This window comes from Ornithorhynchus anatinus, chromosome 4, assembly GCF_004115215.2.
Source record: "Ornithorhynchus anatinus isolate Pmale09 chromosome 4, mOrnAna1.pri.v4, whole genome shotgun sequence".
Taxonomy (NCBI): domain Eukaryota; kingdom Metazoa; phylum Chordata; class Mammalia; order Monotremata; family Ornithorhynchidae; genus Ornithorhynchus; species Ornithorhynchus anatinus.
The window spans coordinates 15740005-15757320 of NC_041731.1; the positions used below are offsets into that span (position 1 = coordinate 15740005).

At 39.6% G+C, this 17316-nt stretch overlaps 1 protein-coding gene across 1 annotated transcript in view; it reads right to left on the minus strand.

Moving 5' to 3' along the window:
* Positions 1 to 17316, minus strand: part of ABCA13 (ATP binding cassette subfamily A member 13) — a 247710-nt gene that overhangs the window by 151890 nt on the left and 78504 nt on the right. Inside the window, exons 29-32 of the mRNA XM_039911957.1 lie at positions 15149 to 15288; positions 5074 to 5187; positions 2760 to 2850; positions 221 to 397 (exon numbers count right to left, since the gene is read on the minus strand). Of these exons, the coding sequence (XP_039767891.1) occupies positions 221 to 397; positions 2760 to 2850; positions 5074 to 5187; positions 15149 to 15288 (522 nt within the window). The remainder of the gene's footprint in view (positions 1 to 220; positions 398 to 2759; positions 2851 to 5073; positions 5188 to 15148; positions 15289 to 17316) is intronic.

The window sequence follows — 17316 nt, forward strand, 5'->3', positions numbered from 1 at the left end:
ATCAGGTCTGCCAACTCTACTGCATTATACTCACCCAAGCATTTAGCACAGTGCTCTGCATGCAGTAAGTGTTCAATAAATACCAGTGATCAACTGAGTGTAACCTCGAGTCAGTACCTCCAATTGGTTTATACCACACTTAGTTAGAGGGATGGTAATTTCCCAGGACCTTCAGAGCTGTAATGGCAGGATCATACTCTATTTTCAACATCATACTTACTAGCCAAGAAATTGTTTTGTTGCATGAGTTCACGAGCCTTCTTCTCCAGGATTTCAACAGAATCCATAGGTTGGAAGCGATCCAAAAGTACACATGATGACACATTTACCATAACTCGAACCAGTAAATGGATTTGTTCAGCCACTGAGCTGTTCAACATCTTGTGCACCATATCCTCTGAGAACAGAAAGTACATTAGGATGTATTTACTCTTTGGATCAATAGAGAGCTTTCTATTTACATAGGAGGTTTCTAGAAAATGAATTGGGAAATGATCATCAATTCTTTCAATAAAAGGCCAGAAGAGAATCTTTTAGTTCTTGAGGGTGAGCTAGGAATTCAGATGCAATATCAAATTTCTTCCCTAAGTCCACTTGGTATTATATTGAACCGATACATAGAAGCAACATGGCGTAGTGGATAGAGCACGGGTCTGGGAGGCAGAAGGTCATGGGTTCTAATCCCAGCCCTACCACTTGTCTGCTGTGTGACCATGGGCAAGTCACATAACTTATCTGTGCTTCAGTTACCTCATCTGTAAAATGGGACTGTGAGCCCCACGTGGAACAGGGATCCCCATGTGGGACGGGGACTGTGTCCAACCTGATTTGCTTGTATTTACCCCAGTGCTTAGTACAGTGCCTGGCACTTAGTAAGTGCTTAACAAATACCATTATTATTATAATTATTATTATTACAGATATAAATAGAAAATGTAGCATATAAAAACAGTTATAAGTATATGTGTACCATATATGTGTATATAATATATAAGTTCTCAATCTTATGACAAATTAAGTCTGAGGACTGCTTTGCAAATTGAATTGTATACCTGAACCAATTTTTACATAGGAACATTATAAAAATAGGATTGGCTTCTGACAATGTTTAGCTAGCCTACCTAGTGTTTTCCAAAATTACCTAGAATTGTACACTCGATTAATTGTATATCAGTAATATAGTTACATTAATGTATTTACTATTGGCTTTAAAGCACTCAGTCACTTTGCCCCCTCTTACCTCACCTCACTGCTCTACTACTACAACCCACACTTCGCTCCTCTAATGCCAAGCTTTTCACTTTACCTCGATCTCAACTATCTTGCCACAGACCTCTCACCCACATCCTGCCTCTGGCCAGGAACACCCTCCCTCTTCATATCCGACAGACAATTATTCTCCCCCTCTTCAAAGCCTTATTGAAGGCGCAAGTCTTCCAAGTGGATTTCCCTGACTAAGCCCTCATTTCCTCTTCACCCACTCCCCTCTGATTTGCTCCCTTTATTCAGCTCCACCCTCAGCCCCACATTTCTTATGCAGAGAACCACAGTTTACTTGTTTATATTCATGTCTGTCTCCCCATCTAGACCCTAAGCTCACAGTGGGCAGGAAATGTGTCTACCATCTCTGTTATAGTGTACTCTCCCAAGTGCTTAGTACAGTGCTCTCCACACATTGGGCACTCAATAAATAGAATTGATTGATTCATACCGAGTCAGAGAGGTCTTACAATAGAGTAGCCTATCAGAAGTAAAATGAATGTGTTGACCCTACCGGTGACATTTTCTGTAAATCAAGTGACCTCTCTCTCCCCCAACTACTGCCTTGGAGTCTGTGTCTCTGCCTTCTTTAAGCTTTCCCTCATAACAGCTTTTAATGTTGTTTTCCCGTTTCTCCGAGGCTCCCATGAGCACTCGCTTTCCACTGCCTGCACTCTACAACTAGAGCAATAAAGGAGCTAGCCTTTAAAAAAAATGAAACAGAGTCTAAATGTAGAAATAGGGTAAGTGCCATTCTTGTTAACTTTAAATGCCTTCAAATCAAGGACTGCCTGTGTATTTTACCGCCCAGTTTCACTTTACAGTTCTTTGAAAATGGGGCTACATGACAATTACATAACATTTCATCATATGTTTCTATCTATTTCAAATGTACTTAAAATATACTGTAGCTTTAAGAGGTTGTACGTGGAGTGGGGAAAGTGTCTACCCCCATTACCCCTGTATTTTCTGCTCCTGGGTATTCAATATCAAGCACAATCCAGATCCACAGTGTACCGTCCCAAGGCAAATGGAAACGGACACCCAAAAGCAGTGTAGCAACCGCAGTGAGCCACCTGAAATACATATTTTCAGATATTACCGCCCACCAAACTATCAGGTTAGGGTTTGTATGGTGACTCGGTAATTTGTCCTGACACTAAATTCACCAGGGTGAGGGAAAGGCATTCCCTTCAAAATACATACTCTCTCACTCTCTCTTTCTTTCAGTGACTCTCTCAAAGGCATGCAGGACTAAAACCTTCTACAACTGGAGAGGTTTTAGTCCTTCATGCCTTTAAGGGAGACAGAGAGCGAGAGATAGATAATAGATAAGAAGCTGTACTTACATAATCGCTGAAGCATTAGCATGTTCTTTACCCTAGACTAATAGGAAACTATAAATGTGAATATTCGCTACTAAATTTAAGTCAAAAGCAGCATTCTTGGTCAATATAATCCATGTGACCATAAACACACCCATTCACAGACTTTCTTACCATATATTTGTAGTTTTTCAATGAGTTTCTCCACATCAATGTGCAAATGACTTTGCACATAGTTTCTTATGAAACTGTTCCTCAGGGCCTCCTAAAATGAGATGCACATTTTAGTAGGCATTCAGGATGAAACCAAATGAAACATTTCCTTTACTAAATATGACTCATGGCTTTTCATTACTGGGTTTAGATTCACTATTCAACAATTTTGCTCCTGATGCCAGATTTCGTCAGCCTTAGCTCCAGGTTGCTGCCAAACCCTCGAGAAGTGAATGTTCTTTGCTAGCTACCCACAAAGTTGGGCAGAGACAGATTTCTTAATAGGTCCTATGACGCCCAACCCAGAAAAGAAACATCTTGGGGAGGCAATTTTTCACAAAGAGACTTTGCCTAAAATCTTTTTGTCGAATACTACAGGGTGTTTGTAGGTATTTCATTGGTTGACAATGTGGGCCCTACAAACTGAACACACTGCAATCCAGACAGTATATTAGGTTCAGTGCTCTTGAATTTGTTCTGTGGCTGTAGGAGTTCCGGTCTTGAACTCACCTCAGAAGAGGCTCAGTTTTGGTCATACAGAAGACAGAGAAAGAGAGATTGTGCTGCTTCTTACTTTAAAAAACAATCTCCTATTCTATTACGTGACTATGACTGTCCCTTTCTTTGACATATCCTCCTTTTCCAGGCCTGGATACTGTGGCCAAGTCCTTTCCTTACCCTGTATCACCCAACCCCAAATCACACCATTACAGAAGGTCTCAAACCCGCAGGGAATGTGTCTATTTTTGTATTGTTCTCTCCCAAGCACTTAATACAGTGCTTTGCACACAGTAAGCGCTCAATAAATATAATGAATGAAACAGTCTCCCGGAACCAAAGACTTGTCTTTCATGTTTCTGAGGCAGCAGAAAACTTGTTGGAAGAGCTGGAGGATGGATACCTGCTTTTTTTTTAAGTTTAAAATTGTTCCTCAGAGATTTTACAGATTTTCCTCAGTCCAGAAATTTTACAGGGAAAACCCCCAAGAGCCAACTTTACTTTCATGAAAATACCACAGAAAACTGCACCCTTCCCTCCACTTTTCCCTGGAAAATTCACAGCTGCCTAGAGATAAATAAGCATAGATAACACTCCCCAGGGAAAAATGGCTAGTCACTCCCCACCTGAATTTCTCCCTCCTAGACCATGAGCCCCATGTGGGACACGGACTGAGTCCAACCCATTTAACTTGTATCAAAGAGTCACTTAGCACATAACATTATTATAATATAGATCCCCAATTTTAGTCATGTTATCCAGCTCAGAGACTGCCCATCATTCACTGCGACAGATTAATCAGAGACAATGGAAAAATAATCCATATCTTCTCTATTTAATATTGCTATTCCACGATGCTTGGGCATGTTTCAGCAATTCATAATTAATCAAGAGTCAGTGGCAAAATGCCCAGAGAGAGGCTTGGGTGAACTATAGCCTCTTCATGATTCTCCATTACCAGTGTAAAAACATGATCTACTATCTAGGCCTATGAAATTTTTGAAATGTTAAACCGATAGGGAATATCGACTTGAATGGAGGCCCCCATCGGGAACAAGGGATGAAGTCTCAGTAATGAGAACCCAGGCAGAAGAATTGATTCTAATAATAATTACATTTATGGTACTTGTTAAGAGACTACTATGTGCTTACTTACTTACTATACTGTTCTAAGCATTGGGACAGATACAGGTTAATCAGGTTGGACAGGTTCTTAATAATGTTGGTATTTGTTAAGCGCTTACTATGTGCCGAGCACTGTTCTAAGTGCTGGGGTAGACACAGGGGAATCAGGTTGTCCCATGTGGGGCTCACAGTCTTAATCCCCATTTTACAGATGAGGTAACTGAGGCACCGAGAAGTTAAGTGACTTGCCCATAGTCACACAGCTGACAAATGGCCGAGCTGGGATTTGAACCCGTGACCTCTGACTCCAAAGCCCGTGCTCTTTCCACTGAGCCACGCTGCTTCTTGTCCCGCATGGGGCTAGTATTAGTTGCTCTAATTAGTTATTTGCTCGTGGTTTATGCAGCATCACTAGCAATCTCTCATCTTCGCCAGTCGTGTTCCCACGGGGGTACAAAGAACAGCAAGTGAATAAATGGGCAGGGAATCATTACAATGCATAGCATCCATGCCGCTTGGCTAACTTTCACCAACTTCAGATGGGTCTAGTCTCCAAGTCTCCTGATTCCCAGAGCACTGCTTTTTCCCCTGACCCAAAAGCAGAGCTGAACATCTACTTAGTAATCACACAGATATAGGGCAAGTGACTGACCTGAAGCTGGTTAATCAATTGGATGTTTTCATTTCCTTTAAACATATCAGATATTTTCAACAAGAATTCTGAAAAACTCTTCAGCTTGTCCACAAAGGCAAAAGTGTAATTAGCCTGGAAGATAAGCCACGATCTTGAGCACCGATTTAATTCCAAAGACACTGGCACAATCTGCGAAACTCTTCAATTGATATGCTTCAGCATTGTTACACACAACATATATATACAAAAGAGAATCCGGATAGTACTTCCTTATCATTAGCCTCATCAATTCAAATTATTTATTTTTTATTTTCTCCTCTTCTACTTATATCAACTCACAGAATCTTCCCAGTTTTTTGTTTGTATGCTTGTTTTTTCCCCAATCTCCACTCCTTTAAGTTCCTTGAGTCTAGGGAACATGTTTACCAACTTTATTGTATTGTACTCTCCCAAGCACTTAGTACAGTGCTCTGTGCAGAATGAGAGCTCAATAAATGCCACTGATTGATTCATGGTCTCTGGCTCTTGTTTTTCTTCTGTCATTCTCTCTTTAAATCTTCTGAATTATTCTTCATGTCATAACTGCCTCTCACTTCATGTTCTCCAGCTACTCTCATTGTCATTCAAGATAGACCTCCATATCCTCCAGGAAGTTTGTACTTGCTAAGCGGCAGTGGGGAAAAGAAAGTATGCTATGAAAAATCAACAATCATTCCCTGCAGATCCATCCACTCTTATGATCTGTCTTACAATTAGCTCACTGAAAGGAACGAATAAGTATTCAATAAAAGTATGTTGCTTGCTTTGGGTGGGTCTAAATTTTAGGAATATTCTGCAAGGACATTTGGAAATACATGTTTCAAATGGTTTTGAAGGTAATCAAGTAAAAATAAACTCAGTCCATTCCATATCTCATTCTTGCTCACGCTGTAACTGTCAGGATAGGAGTAGAATAGTAGAGTGTTCTCCACACAGTAAATGCTCAATAAATACGACTGATTGATTGAAGTAGAAAGGAGAAAGGACTGAAGCAATTCCTCCCTGATTAAAGCAACTTTAAAATTCTAGAAGAGAAAGATGAAAATGAGAAGCAATATAGCCTGCTGGAAGGATTGCAGGACTGGGATTAGGAGGACAGGGCTCTAATCCCACCTCCACCATTTGTCTGCTGTGTGACCTTAGGCGAGTTACTTAACTTCTCTGTGCCTCAGTCCCTCCATCTGTAAAATGGAGATTAAATACCTCTTCTTCTTCCCCTTTAGACATTGAGCCCCATGTAGGACAAGGACTGTGTCGGATCCAATTGAAATGAAGCTACCCCAACCTTTAGCATACTGTTCTGCCCATATTAAGCACTTAAATACATCAGTTACTACAACTGAATGACAATCTCCAGAAATAAAACTAGATACACACATTCCAGGTCGTTCTGATTCTAAAATATCATTAGAAATGGGAAGGGCAGACAGTTTAGCCTGTTCTCATCATTCCCTTCCTGGGAAATGTGGAGATTCACTGACGGAAGTATCAAATTCAGCCAACAAGTAAAAATGTTTAAGTTCAACTAACTCCAGCCTGAACAGCATCTCTCTCCATTTGCTAAGGGTCTGCGTTAGTTGTCCACACCTGACCTCAGGTGTGCTACCTGACTTTCTGGTCCTCCTTCCTGGGGTAAAACCTGAGCCTTCACCCTACAGTCTGAATTAACATTATCTCCTGCAGCAACCAGACACACAGCCAAAATTAAACTAATCATTATAATAATGGTATATATTAAGTGCTGCCTATGTGCCAGGCATACTGTACTAAGCATTGGGGTGGATACAAGCAAATTGATTTGGACACAGTCCCTGTCCCCTGTGGGATCACAGTTCAATCCCCATTTTGCAGATGAGGTAACTGAGGCACAGAAATGCGAAGTGACTTACTCAAGGTCACACAAGCAGACAAGTGGTGGAGGCAGGATTAGAACCTATGACCTTCTAACTCCCAGGCCCATGCTCTATCCACTATACCCATGTTGCTTCTCAAAACCCAAAGCCCAGAGCCCCTAATGCAGAGATTGCTGGTGCCTGTCCCCGGGGTATCCCTAGGTCTAGGCTGCTGGTTCCGGGATCTATACCTTGGAATTCAAAGATAGGTCTCATCCAGCCCAGCACTACATCTGAATCGAATGGCTCTTCAAGCTCTGTGTTCTCACTTGGCTCGAACTTGCTTCACCGGCCCCGGGATTTCACACCCCCAAGGTAATTCATTCTTCTTTATACTGAGAAATTTTAAAACTGAAGCCTATCTATTAGGAAATGAGACCTCATACACCAAAAATAGATCTATTTTGAGATCACCAAAACGGCGTGGCTCAGTGGAAAGAACTCGGGCTTGGGAGTCAGAGGTCATGGGTTCGAATCCCTGCTCTGCCACTTGTCAGCTGGGTGACTGTGGGCAAGTCACTTCACTTCTCTGGGCCTCAGTTCCCTTATCTGTAAAATGGGGATTAACTGTGAGCCTCATGTGGGACAACCTGATTATCCTGTATCTACCCCAGCACTTAGAACAGTGCTCTGCACATAGTAAGCGCTTAACAAATACCAACATTATTACTCTGCACATAGTAAGTGCTTAACAAATATTATTGTTAACATTATGATTTAATGTAACTGATCATTTTTTAAGTAATGATAATATGTGGAATTTGTTAGGTGCACTGGGGAAGATACAGGATAATCAAGCTCCATGTAGGGCTCACAGGCTAAGGGAGCACAGGTATTGAATCCCCATTTTGGAGATGAGGAAAATGAGGCACAGAGAAGTTAAGTGTCTTGGCCAAGGTCACAGAGGAGATAAGTGGCAGAGCTGGGATAAGAACCCAGGTCTTCTGACTCTCGGGCCCCTGCTCTTTACACTAGTCTATGCTGCTTTTAGGAGCTACATCATTATTGATAATTCCTCTCCGCCTTGCAGTGCATCTGTGAAAGGCATAGTAAATAAGGTAGCTTTATGTGTGTCCCATGATGGTATAATTGAAAGCTTGAAGTCAACTGGTATTATGAAATGGAAAGAAATTCCACAGCTAACAGTCACTGGGTTCTTCTGCAGACAGGATTCCCACTCTTGGAATAAGGAAGTAGTTTGGTACAGAGGGAGAAATCAGGAAAATTGCCCTCTATTTCCATCTCTGTCACTAGAAGTAGGAGCAGCAATAGTATTGAATCATTTTTCTACATTGAATTCTACATTTAATAGTATTTAACCATTTTTCTACAAAAACATTCAGGACACGTCACCCCTCTCCTCAAAAAACTCCAGTGGTTGCCCATCCACCTTGCCGAATTGTACATTCCAAGCACTTAGTACAGTGTTCTGCACACAGTAAGCTCTCAATAAATGAATGAATGAATGAATGTATCAATCAAAAGATCCTCACCATTGTTTTTAGAGCAGTCCATCACCTTGACCACTACCTCACCTCTCTTCTTTCCCTCTGCAACCTAGCTCGCACATTTCTCTCCTCTAATGTTAACTTTCTCATTGCGCCTCAAATCTCGCCTCTCTCACTGCTGACCCCTAGCCCACCTCCTGCCTTTGGCCTGCAACGTCCTCCCTCCTCTAATCCGCCAGATACTTACTCTCCCACCTCAAAGTCTTATTGAAGGCACATCTCCTCCAAGAGGCCTTCCCAGACTAAGCCCCACTTTTCCTCATCTCCCACTCCCTTCTCAATCACCCTGATGTGCCCTTCCCCCTTCCTAGCTCCACAGCACTTATGTACACATCTTCAATTTTATTTATTTGTATTGATGACTGCCTCCCTCAGTCTAGACCGTAAACTCGTGTGGGCAGGGAATGTCACTATTTATTGTTGTACTTTCCCAAGTGCTCAGTCCAGTGCTCTTCACACAGCACTCAATAAATGCAACCAAATGAATGAATTTAATAAGTGCTTACGGTATACAGAGCAATGTACCAAACTCTGGGAGAGAATACATGGCTAATTTGAAATATGAGTGTGATTAAATTGTTCTTTCCATCTAGGATTATAATGTGAGTCACAAAGACATTAGGCAAGCCACTTTACTTCTCTGTGCCTCAGTTACCTCGTCTGTAAAATGGGGATTAAGAGTGTGAGCCCCATGTGGAACATCATGGACTATGTGACTAATCTGATTAGCTTGTATCTACCCTAACACTTAGTATGCAGCCAGGCACATAGTAACAACTTCACAAATACCATTAAGAAAAAAAACCAACATCAATCGATTTCAAGACTGGTAATCCCAGGAAAGCATAATTATTAAATCTACAATAACTTAGAATTGCATTAAATCTACTACTATTAAGGTGATTTCTTTACTTCTTGAGAATTTTATAATATGAAAATCCATAAAACATATTCAATTTCTAATCAAGCATTTTTTTAATGTCAATGAAGTTACATATAACTTTAGAAGACATTTTGAATAAACCTATTATTTTGTGGCAGGCTAGGATAGTAAATTTGTTTTGTTAGTTCATCCCCAGTTAAAAGTCACTATGAGCTTTGTGTAATTTTCAGAAGAAAAACACAAATACGAAAATTATTTATTTCAAGTAAATTGAATGTTAGCTAATTTTATTTTTTGCTCAAATGGACACAATTTAATTTGAAAGAATCATTAGGAAAGTGAAATTGAAATTATAGATTTATATGAAGAGCTGTTTTAGTGCTCCACAGATACACTGGTTTTCATAGCAGTTTAACATTACAGAAAAATCTTATCCTCAGGATCACTGCAAAACTGATGGTAATTTGGTTTGGCTGTTTGTTTCTTTCTTTTTCATGGTCTAATACAACTATCCCTGTATAGGGTTTATAATAACTACATATAAAAAGATAAATTTATTTTTCTCCTGAAATAGAGAAAAATGATCAATTCAGAGAGTCCATACCAAGAAGAGATAACTTGTCTGCTAAACTAGATTCCTTGCTTTTTGTTGCAAAACAGAAACCTTTTTGCCTCCCCTAAAAAAGGCAGTGTCACAGCCTTCTCACAAAAGCCATTATGCAAAATTAAGTTTTGATTTGTATTTGGAATAGAGGTGAGAAAACAGTACAAGTAATCTGAAGATCTTTACAAATGCTCACATAAGGCTTTCAGGTGATATTTATATGAAAACAGCTTATGCGTCCATAGCCATAGCGGTGTGGTTTCTTAGTAATGTCACATTATAAGGGATACATATCATGCACATCTAAGGATATAATGTAATTGCTTTTTCAGGGAATGTTTCTCTGCCTTTTGATGAAGTACTGTATATGTCAGGCACTCTCATGAGATTAAGGTTCTCACTTCTGGCTGAACTCGTGGAGTTGCTCTTTCAGATCACCGATTAGATGTCTGCATTTTGAGAGCTGATGGCCATGAATTACATTACCAATTGGGTGGCTCAGTTGGTAAAGCTCAGATCTACCTTGTTTCTGTAAACATCAAGCCCACATTGTTTGATAAATATTACAGATGGTAATAGTGTATATCATGGTCGCTACTGGTAAATGGCAGTTGTATTTCTAACCACTGATTATTGTCCCAGATTACTGGCTTTGATGGGCACCACAAAACTACATCATTTTCCCTTTCATTTAGATTACTTGGCAGTCAGATATTTTGGAACTCCAAGCGCAAAAATCAAAAATAACCTTGTACTCCTCCTCTGATCATAATATCATCTGGTTCAATCACATACAGGGATTTATTTTCTCAATAGACTGTGTTCCCTCTAGAATCTGGGAAACATTTTGAAGCCTAAGAGCACCAGTCTTAATTTAAAAGAAGTCTGACAGTTACGATGGGAGGAAACCCTAATTCCAAATGTGGTAAATTGCATGTCAAGTATCTGAACTCAATCAACAACAATAACAATAAAAAAATTGTAGTATTTGTAAAATGTTTACTATGTGCCAAACACTCTACTGGGCATTGGGGTAGATATTGTATATGCAGATTGGACACAGATATACAGATTGGACACAGTCCCACTGGGGCTCAGAGTCTAAGTAAGAGAAGGAGCAGTTCCCTGTTTTACAGATGAGGAAACTGAAGCCACGGTAAATTAAATGACTTACCCAACCTCACCCAGCAGACAAGTTTTAGGTGTTTACTTTGTGCAGTAAACATTTGGGGAAGTACAATTGTATAGAAATACACGATCTCTGCCCTCAAAGACCATAGAATCTGGTGGAGGAGACAGTGAGAATCTTGAGGAGGAGACAGACATGAAAATAAATTACAAATAGAGAAAGCTACAAGTATAAAGATATATACATAATAATGTTGGGGGAGGAGGAGTATTGGGGATGAGGACTCAAGTCTGTAAGTAGTGCAGTAGGGGGGAAAATAGGGTGGGGAGTTGATACATTAGTCAGGCGGAGAAGCTTCCTGCTGGAAATGTGATTTTGGTAGGGCTAAAAAGATGGGAAAAGTACTGATCTGTCAGTCAGTCAATCGTATTTATTGAGTGCGGTGTGCAAGATTCTATATTAGGCACTTGGGAGAGTACAATATAACTGACACATTCCCTGCCCTCAGTGAGTTTACCTGCTAGAGGGGGCGACGGGCATCAACATAAATTAAATTACAGATATGTACTTAAATGCTGTGGGACTGAAATAGGGGAAAAATAAAGGGAGCAAGTCAGGGCAAGGCAGATAAAGACTTGAATATTGCCAAAGACTTGATGATGCATTACTGCTTGATGTAGAGGGCAATGGATAAGCATAGAAAACTGGATAGACATGCATAGATGATGCTTTTAAAAATAATCTGGGCAGCAAAATCAAGTGGAGACTGGAGAGAGGAGACACTGGCGGTAGAGAAACCAAATAAGAAAGCTGGCGAAATAGACAAGCGGGGATAGGACAAGTTACTGGACTGGGCACTGGGGTGGGGTTGAGGGATATTTACAGGCAAATAACTTCAGCTCTATAAATTCTACACCAGCCATTGTGATGAAGCTGAGCCGAAGCAAAGTTTTTAAGACCGGCAACCAGATGCATAGATTTTTAACTCCTTAAGGGACAGGGTCCTTGTCTAATTCCCACATGTGTATTCTTTCTCAGTGCTTAATACAGTGCTCTGTACACGATGAACTCTCAAATACTATTATTACTACTGCTAGATCTTATCCAGGCTCTGAGACATCACTCTCACAGGGTCATCTCTAAGGCCTAGAAACCCCTGCTTTCTCTGTATTTTCTTAATCGTAGATGGTACTATTTATAGTGAGTTCTCCAGGGTTACAGGTGTTGCTTGAAAAAGCCTATACACCAATAAGAGTTTATCTACATGATGTCCTTTGACACCCTGATGTAACTAAATAAAATCTATGTCTGCTACTTCCAATCTGTTCAAAATCTCATCTTAAATCAGTAATCTCTCTCCCAGTGTCACCGGTCAGGCTGGTCTATCTCCCAGCAGTCTGTACTGTACCTTTTTGTTTGAGACATGTCCCACAATTTGGTGATTCTAAGTTAATTTTAACTTAAACCCACAGTTTTCAATTGATGTTTTTCAATTAGAAGGGAAAAAGAGGAAAGAAGGTAAAGACTAAAAAATCAGAGGACACATGGAAGGGGAGAGAGTTGAATGCCACTAAGAAGTGAGATGAAGGTGTCACTTTGTTACTCCCTAACCCTGGCCTCTCCCCATTCCAGTCCACACTTCACTCTACTGCCAGATCATTTTTCTAAATAAATGTTCTGCACACATCTCGTCACTCCTCAAGACTGATCACCTCATCAAGCAGAAACCTCTCACCTTTGGCTTTAAGACATTCAATTACCTCTTTTCCCACCACCTATTCACACTTTTTTCTCACTATAACCCAGCCTGTACACTTCACTCCCCTAGTACCAACTTACTCACTGGGTCTCACTCTCATTTCTCTTTCCATTAAGATTTGCTCCCATGCTCCCTCCTGCCAGGAACTTTCCCCAACTTCATATCTGACATACCACCACTCTCCCCATCTTTAAAGTCTCACTAAAGTCTCAGCTCAAGAACGTTTTCTCTGAGCAATCACTTATCTTCTCACCCTATTTTCCCTCACTACTGCATCCCTATACATTAAATCCTACCTTCTAAGCAATTTGGTTCTCAGATCACCCCTCCACAACACTTTTGACATAGATTTATATTTGGTTAAATTACCTTACTTGTATTTGATTTTAATGTTGTCTCCCCAACTAGACATAAAAGCTCTTAGAAAACAGAGATCATGTCTACTTATTCTGTAGTACTCTCCCAAGCATTTGTTACAGAGCTCTGCACACAATAAGTGCTCAATAAATAACACTGATTGATGATAGGAATGTTGAGAGGAAAGAACAGAAAAAGAAGATGGGAAAGGAAAGAGAACAGGAACCATTCATGCTTTAGATGGTAGAAGATAAAATGTTGGCCTTTTAGTCCAGGTCTGATTTTTTTTTTTAGGCTTTGAGAAGAATACGCATCAATACTTAGGCTGATGAACCATAATTTGTCACTAGGAAGACTGTTAGAGGGTTTTTGTCTATAATCATATTTCAAATATATAATTATATATGTATATGTTATCTTACTACCGAAACCTTATTCTCCCCTTGTCTTTTACATCACTGTAGATAATACTGCTATTCTACCTTTCTCACAAACCAGTAAATTTAGCATTTTCCTCAACTCACCTCTCTTATTTAACCCACATATTCAATCTGGCACCAAATCTTGTCAGTTCTACCTATACAATATCATTAAAATCTGCTCTTTCCTCTCCATCCAAACTGCTACTATGCTGATCCAAACACTTGTCAAATCTTACCTTTTTCGTTGTTGTTCAATAGTATTTGTTAAACACTTACTATGTGTCAGGCACTGTCATAAGCACTGAGGCAGATACAAGATGATCAAGTGGGACACACTCTGTTGGCCTCAGTAGAGTTTACACTCTTAATCTCCATTTTGCCGATGAGATAATGGAGCCACAGAGAAGTTAAATGACTTGCCCAAGTTCACACAGCAGATAAATAGCAAATCTGGGATTTGTATCCTTTAAGCACTTGATAGTCACAATAACCTCAACCCCACAGCACCTATATGCAAATCCACAATTTATTTTCCTGTCTCTGAACCTCCCAACATGTAAGCTCTATGTAGGCAGAGAATGTGTCTACCAACTCTGCTGTATTGGATTCCCCTACGGGCTAAGTACAGTGCTCTGTACACAGTAATCACTTGATAAATACTATTGATTATATAGCTATATGACCAAATATCCTATGAAGGATATGAAAATTAAAGATTAATTTGTATTCTGAGTTAAACTAAAAAAAATTCAATTAAAAGAAAATGATGCTAAAACATCCTATGCCTTTATGACCCTAATAAGATCCTTTATAAAAGAACTTGACAAAGAAACAAGGTCAATAATTGCTTATTTTTTAAGAATTTTGTTTTTTGGGTATGCATTTGAAATTAATCCCAGAAGTCCTCATATTCTGGAGGAAAATGCAACTGAAAGATATCCTAAAATGGTAAATCAGTGATGCAGAAACCACCCATACAAGTTCTGTGTCAGAAATGTCGCTTTATAACAATGAATCATCACTGCAGAAATCTTGAGGCAGCCTTACACCCAACAGTGTTTTTTACCTTTGAGGATATAGTTAATCAAATGTCATTCCATTTGTGAGGAGGCCAATATTTTGGCAAGTTCCCTTGTGGGAAAGACTCTGTAAAAAAGTCTTTTATAGATCTAACAAAATTTGCAGTTATTTCAACACAGCTCAGGATTTTCAGAGCAATTGCTGCCCCTTGCTGAACTAATGTTGCCATGTGTGAATGCCTTTTGGTTTTAATTTCAGCGACACGATGCAGCCCTGAAAGGTTGAAAAATCAAAAAAAAAAAAGCTAGTTTTAGCCAAAAGAATTTTGCTTCTCTACTGATGTAACCTTGCGAACCAGTATTGAAAGAGACAAAAGAAACATTTTGACTGTGTACCGTACTGTAAATGGAAAATGAACTCTAACCATATAAATGTTTTACAGTATGCCCTATCAATGAGATGAGTTCACTGAGGACTCACCATTTCTATCACCTTATTGATCTCTGGAATGTTGGGTGTGTACAAGATCTTCCCGTGTAAAACAGGCTTTAGGAAGGCCCACATCAAAGCCCCATTTGGGGACTGTAATATTTCCTGGTAAAGCTTCAGGCAAAATGGAGCTGAGGTAATGAAAAAAAAAAACAAAAACAATCATGGAAAGGTAAAATCCAGCAGAATTACAGCATTATAGAATACACAAATTCCCCTGATTAAGGGAGGCATTTGACTCCTCTGAGTCCCTGTGATTGGCAGAAAACCTTCGGGGCAACGGGATTAGAAAGTCTCTTCTAGCCTTACTCAACATTGATTCATATCTGACAAAAATCTATGAGCCAGCAAAAATAAGCGTTCTAAGTCTGCATTGAACAGAGTACATATGAATGATAAAGATAGTGTATAAAAATCATTTCTTATCTGTAGTTCCATTGGTTTGTTCTAATGCAAGCACAAATTAATCTAGAAAACTACTGTAACTTTAACATGAAATATGCCATTTTCTTTGCCTTTAGAAATTTATGACTCTTTTTCATATAGAGGTTATGATAAAGAGCAGAAATGTAAATGGCCCGGGCTATAATAAAAGCCTAGGTGTATAAAGTTGTGTAGACCCCTCCCCCTGGCATCTAAATGATCCTCATAATGAATCACCCCTAGGGCATGAGTGACAGAACAAGCTGCTAAAGTGGGGAACAAGAGCATGTGGATATGGGAACTTCAAGGATTAAACATGCAAGAGCACAGGCAGTTTGATATCTCAGGTGGTAGGCTGTTGTGTCGCCTTGGAAACCAGGGGTTATTCAAAACAATGTTTCATGGGTTCTAATAATCTTGGGTCTTCTAGCTAAGGTAATGAAATCATCTTTAGAATGATAGGAAAACATCTGCTTGTCCTTTTTTCCCCCAAAGAGTATGCTTACAATGAGAATTTCCTCTTCAATTACTGATGGGTGAAAGGAAACTAAGAATTCTAATATAATGAATTTCAAATGGTCTGTTTTGTATTTCTAAAACCAGTTTCAGGACAGAAAAAAATAATTCTTTTGTGTTTAATTACCAGCTATAACAATAGTAAGAAAACTCATAAAAGAGAAAATAAGTACATTTCTGACTTTTGAAGCTTTGGCTTTTAGGTGGATGATTCTTATATTTCAACACTTTGTCTACAAGTTCAATATAGACAGAAATAGATCTGTTGTGCTAAAGTAATGACAAGTATAGAATGCGACAGTGTTTTTGAGGAAATTTCATACATTAAAAATTTTCTGGATGACAGAGGAAGTTATAACAAAACAAATGAATTAAAACCCCACAAAAGGCAAATGAAAAAAAGTAATGAGAGATAATGAGGAGAAATTTAAATGGAGAAAGCAAACCACTAAAAAGTCTTCACAACCAAAATGCTTAGAATGATAATGCATCATCATTATCCGTATTCATCAACTCCAGCATAATCTTTCTCCTTTTCAGTCCCATATCTCCTCCTGCCTTCAGGACATCTCTACTTGGATAGCCCAAACACCTAAAACTTAATATATCCATAACAGAACTCCTCATCTTCCCTTCCAAACCCTGTCTCCCTCCTGACTTTCACTGTAGTCTATAGTGAAGTACAGTCTATACTTTCACTGTCAAAATAGACAGGACCACCATCTTCCCTGTCTCCCTAGAACCTGGGCATTATCCTTGACTCCATTCTTTCTTTCAACCAACATACTCAATCTGACAACTAAGCCTGTCAGTTCAACCTCCACAAGATGGCTAAAATCTGCCCCTTTCTCTCCATTGAAACTGCTGTCATTTTGAGCCAAGCACTGATCCTATCCCGTTTGGAAGGCTCCATCAGCTTCGTTGCTGATCTCCCTCCCTCCCATCTCTCCCCCAACTCAAATCCATACTTCAATCTGCTGCCCAGATCATTTTTCTACAAAATCATTCAGTCCAGGTTTCCCCATTCCTAAAGAACCTCCAGTAATGCCCGCATCTCCTCTAATGCCAACCTACTCTCTGTGCCTCAAGCTCATCATCCCCACAGCACATGAATATTTATTTGTAATTTGTTCAGTTATATTAATGCCTGTCTTCCCCTCTAGACTATAAACTCCTTGTGGGCAGGGGATGTGACTATCAAATCTGCTTCACTGTACTCT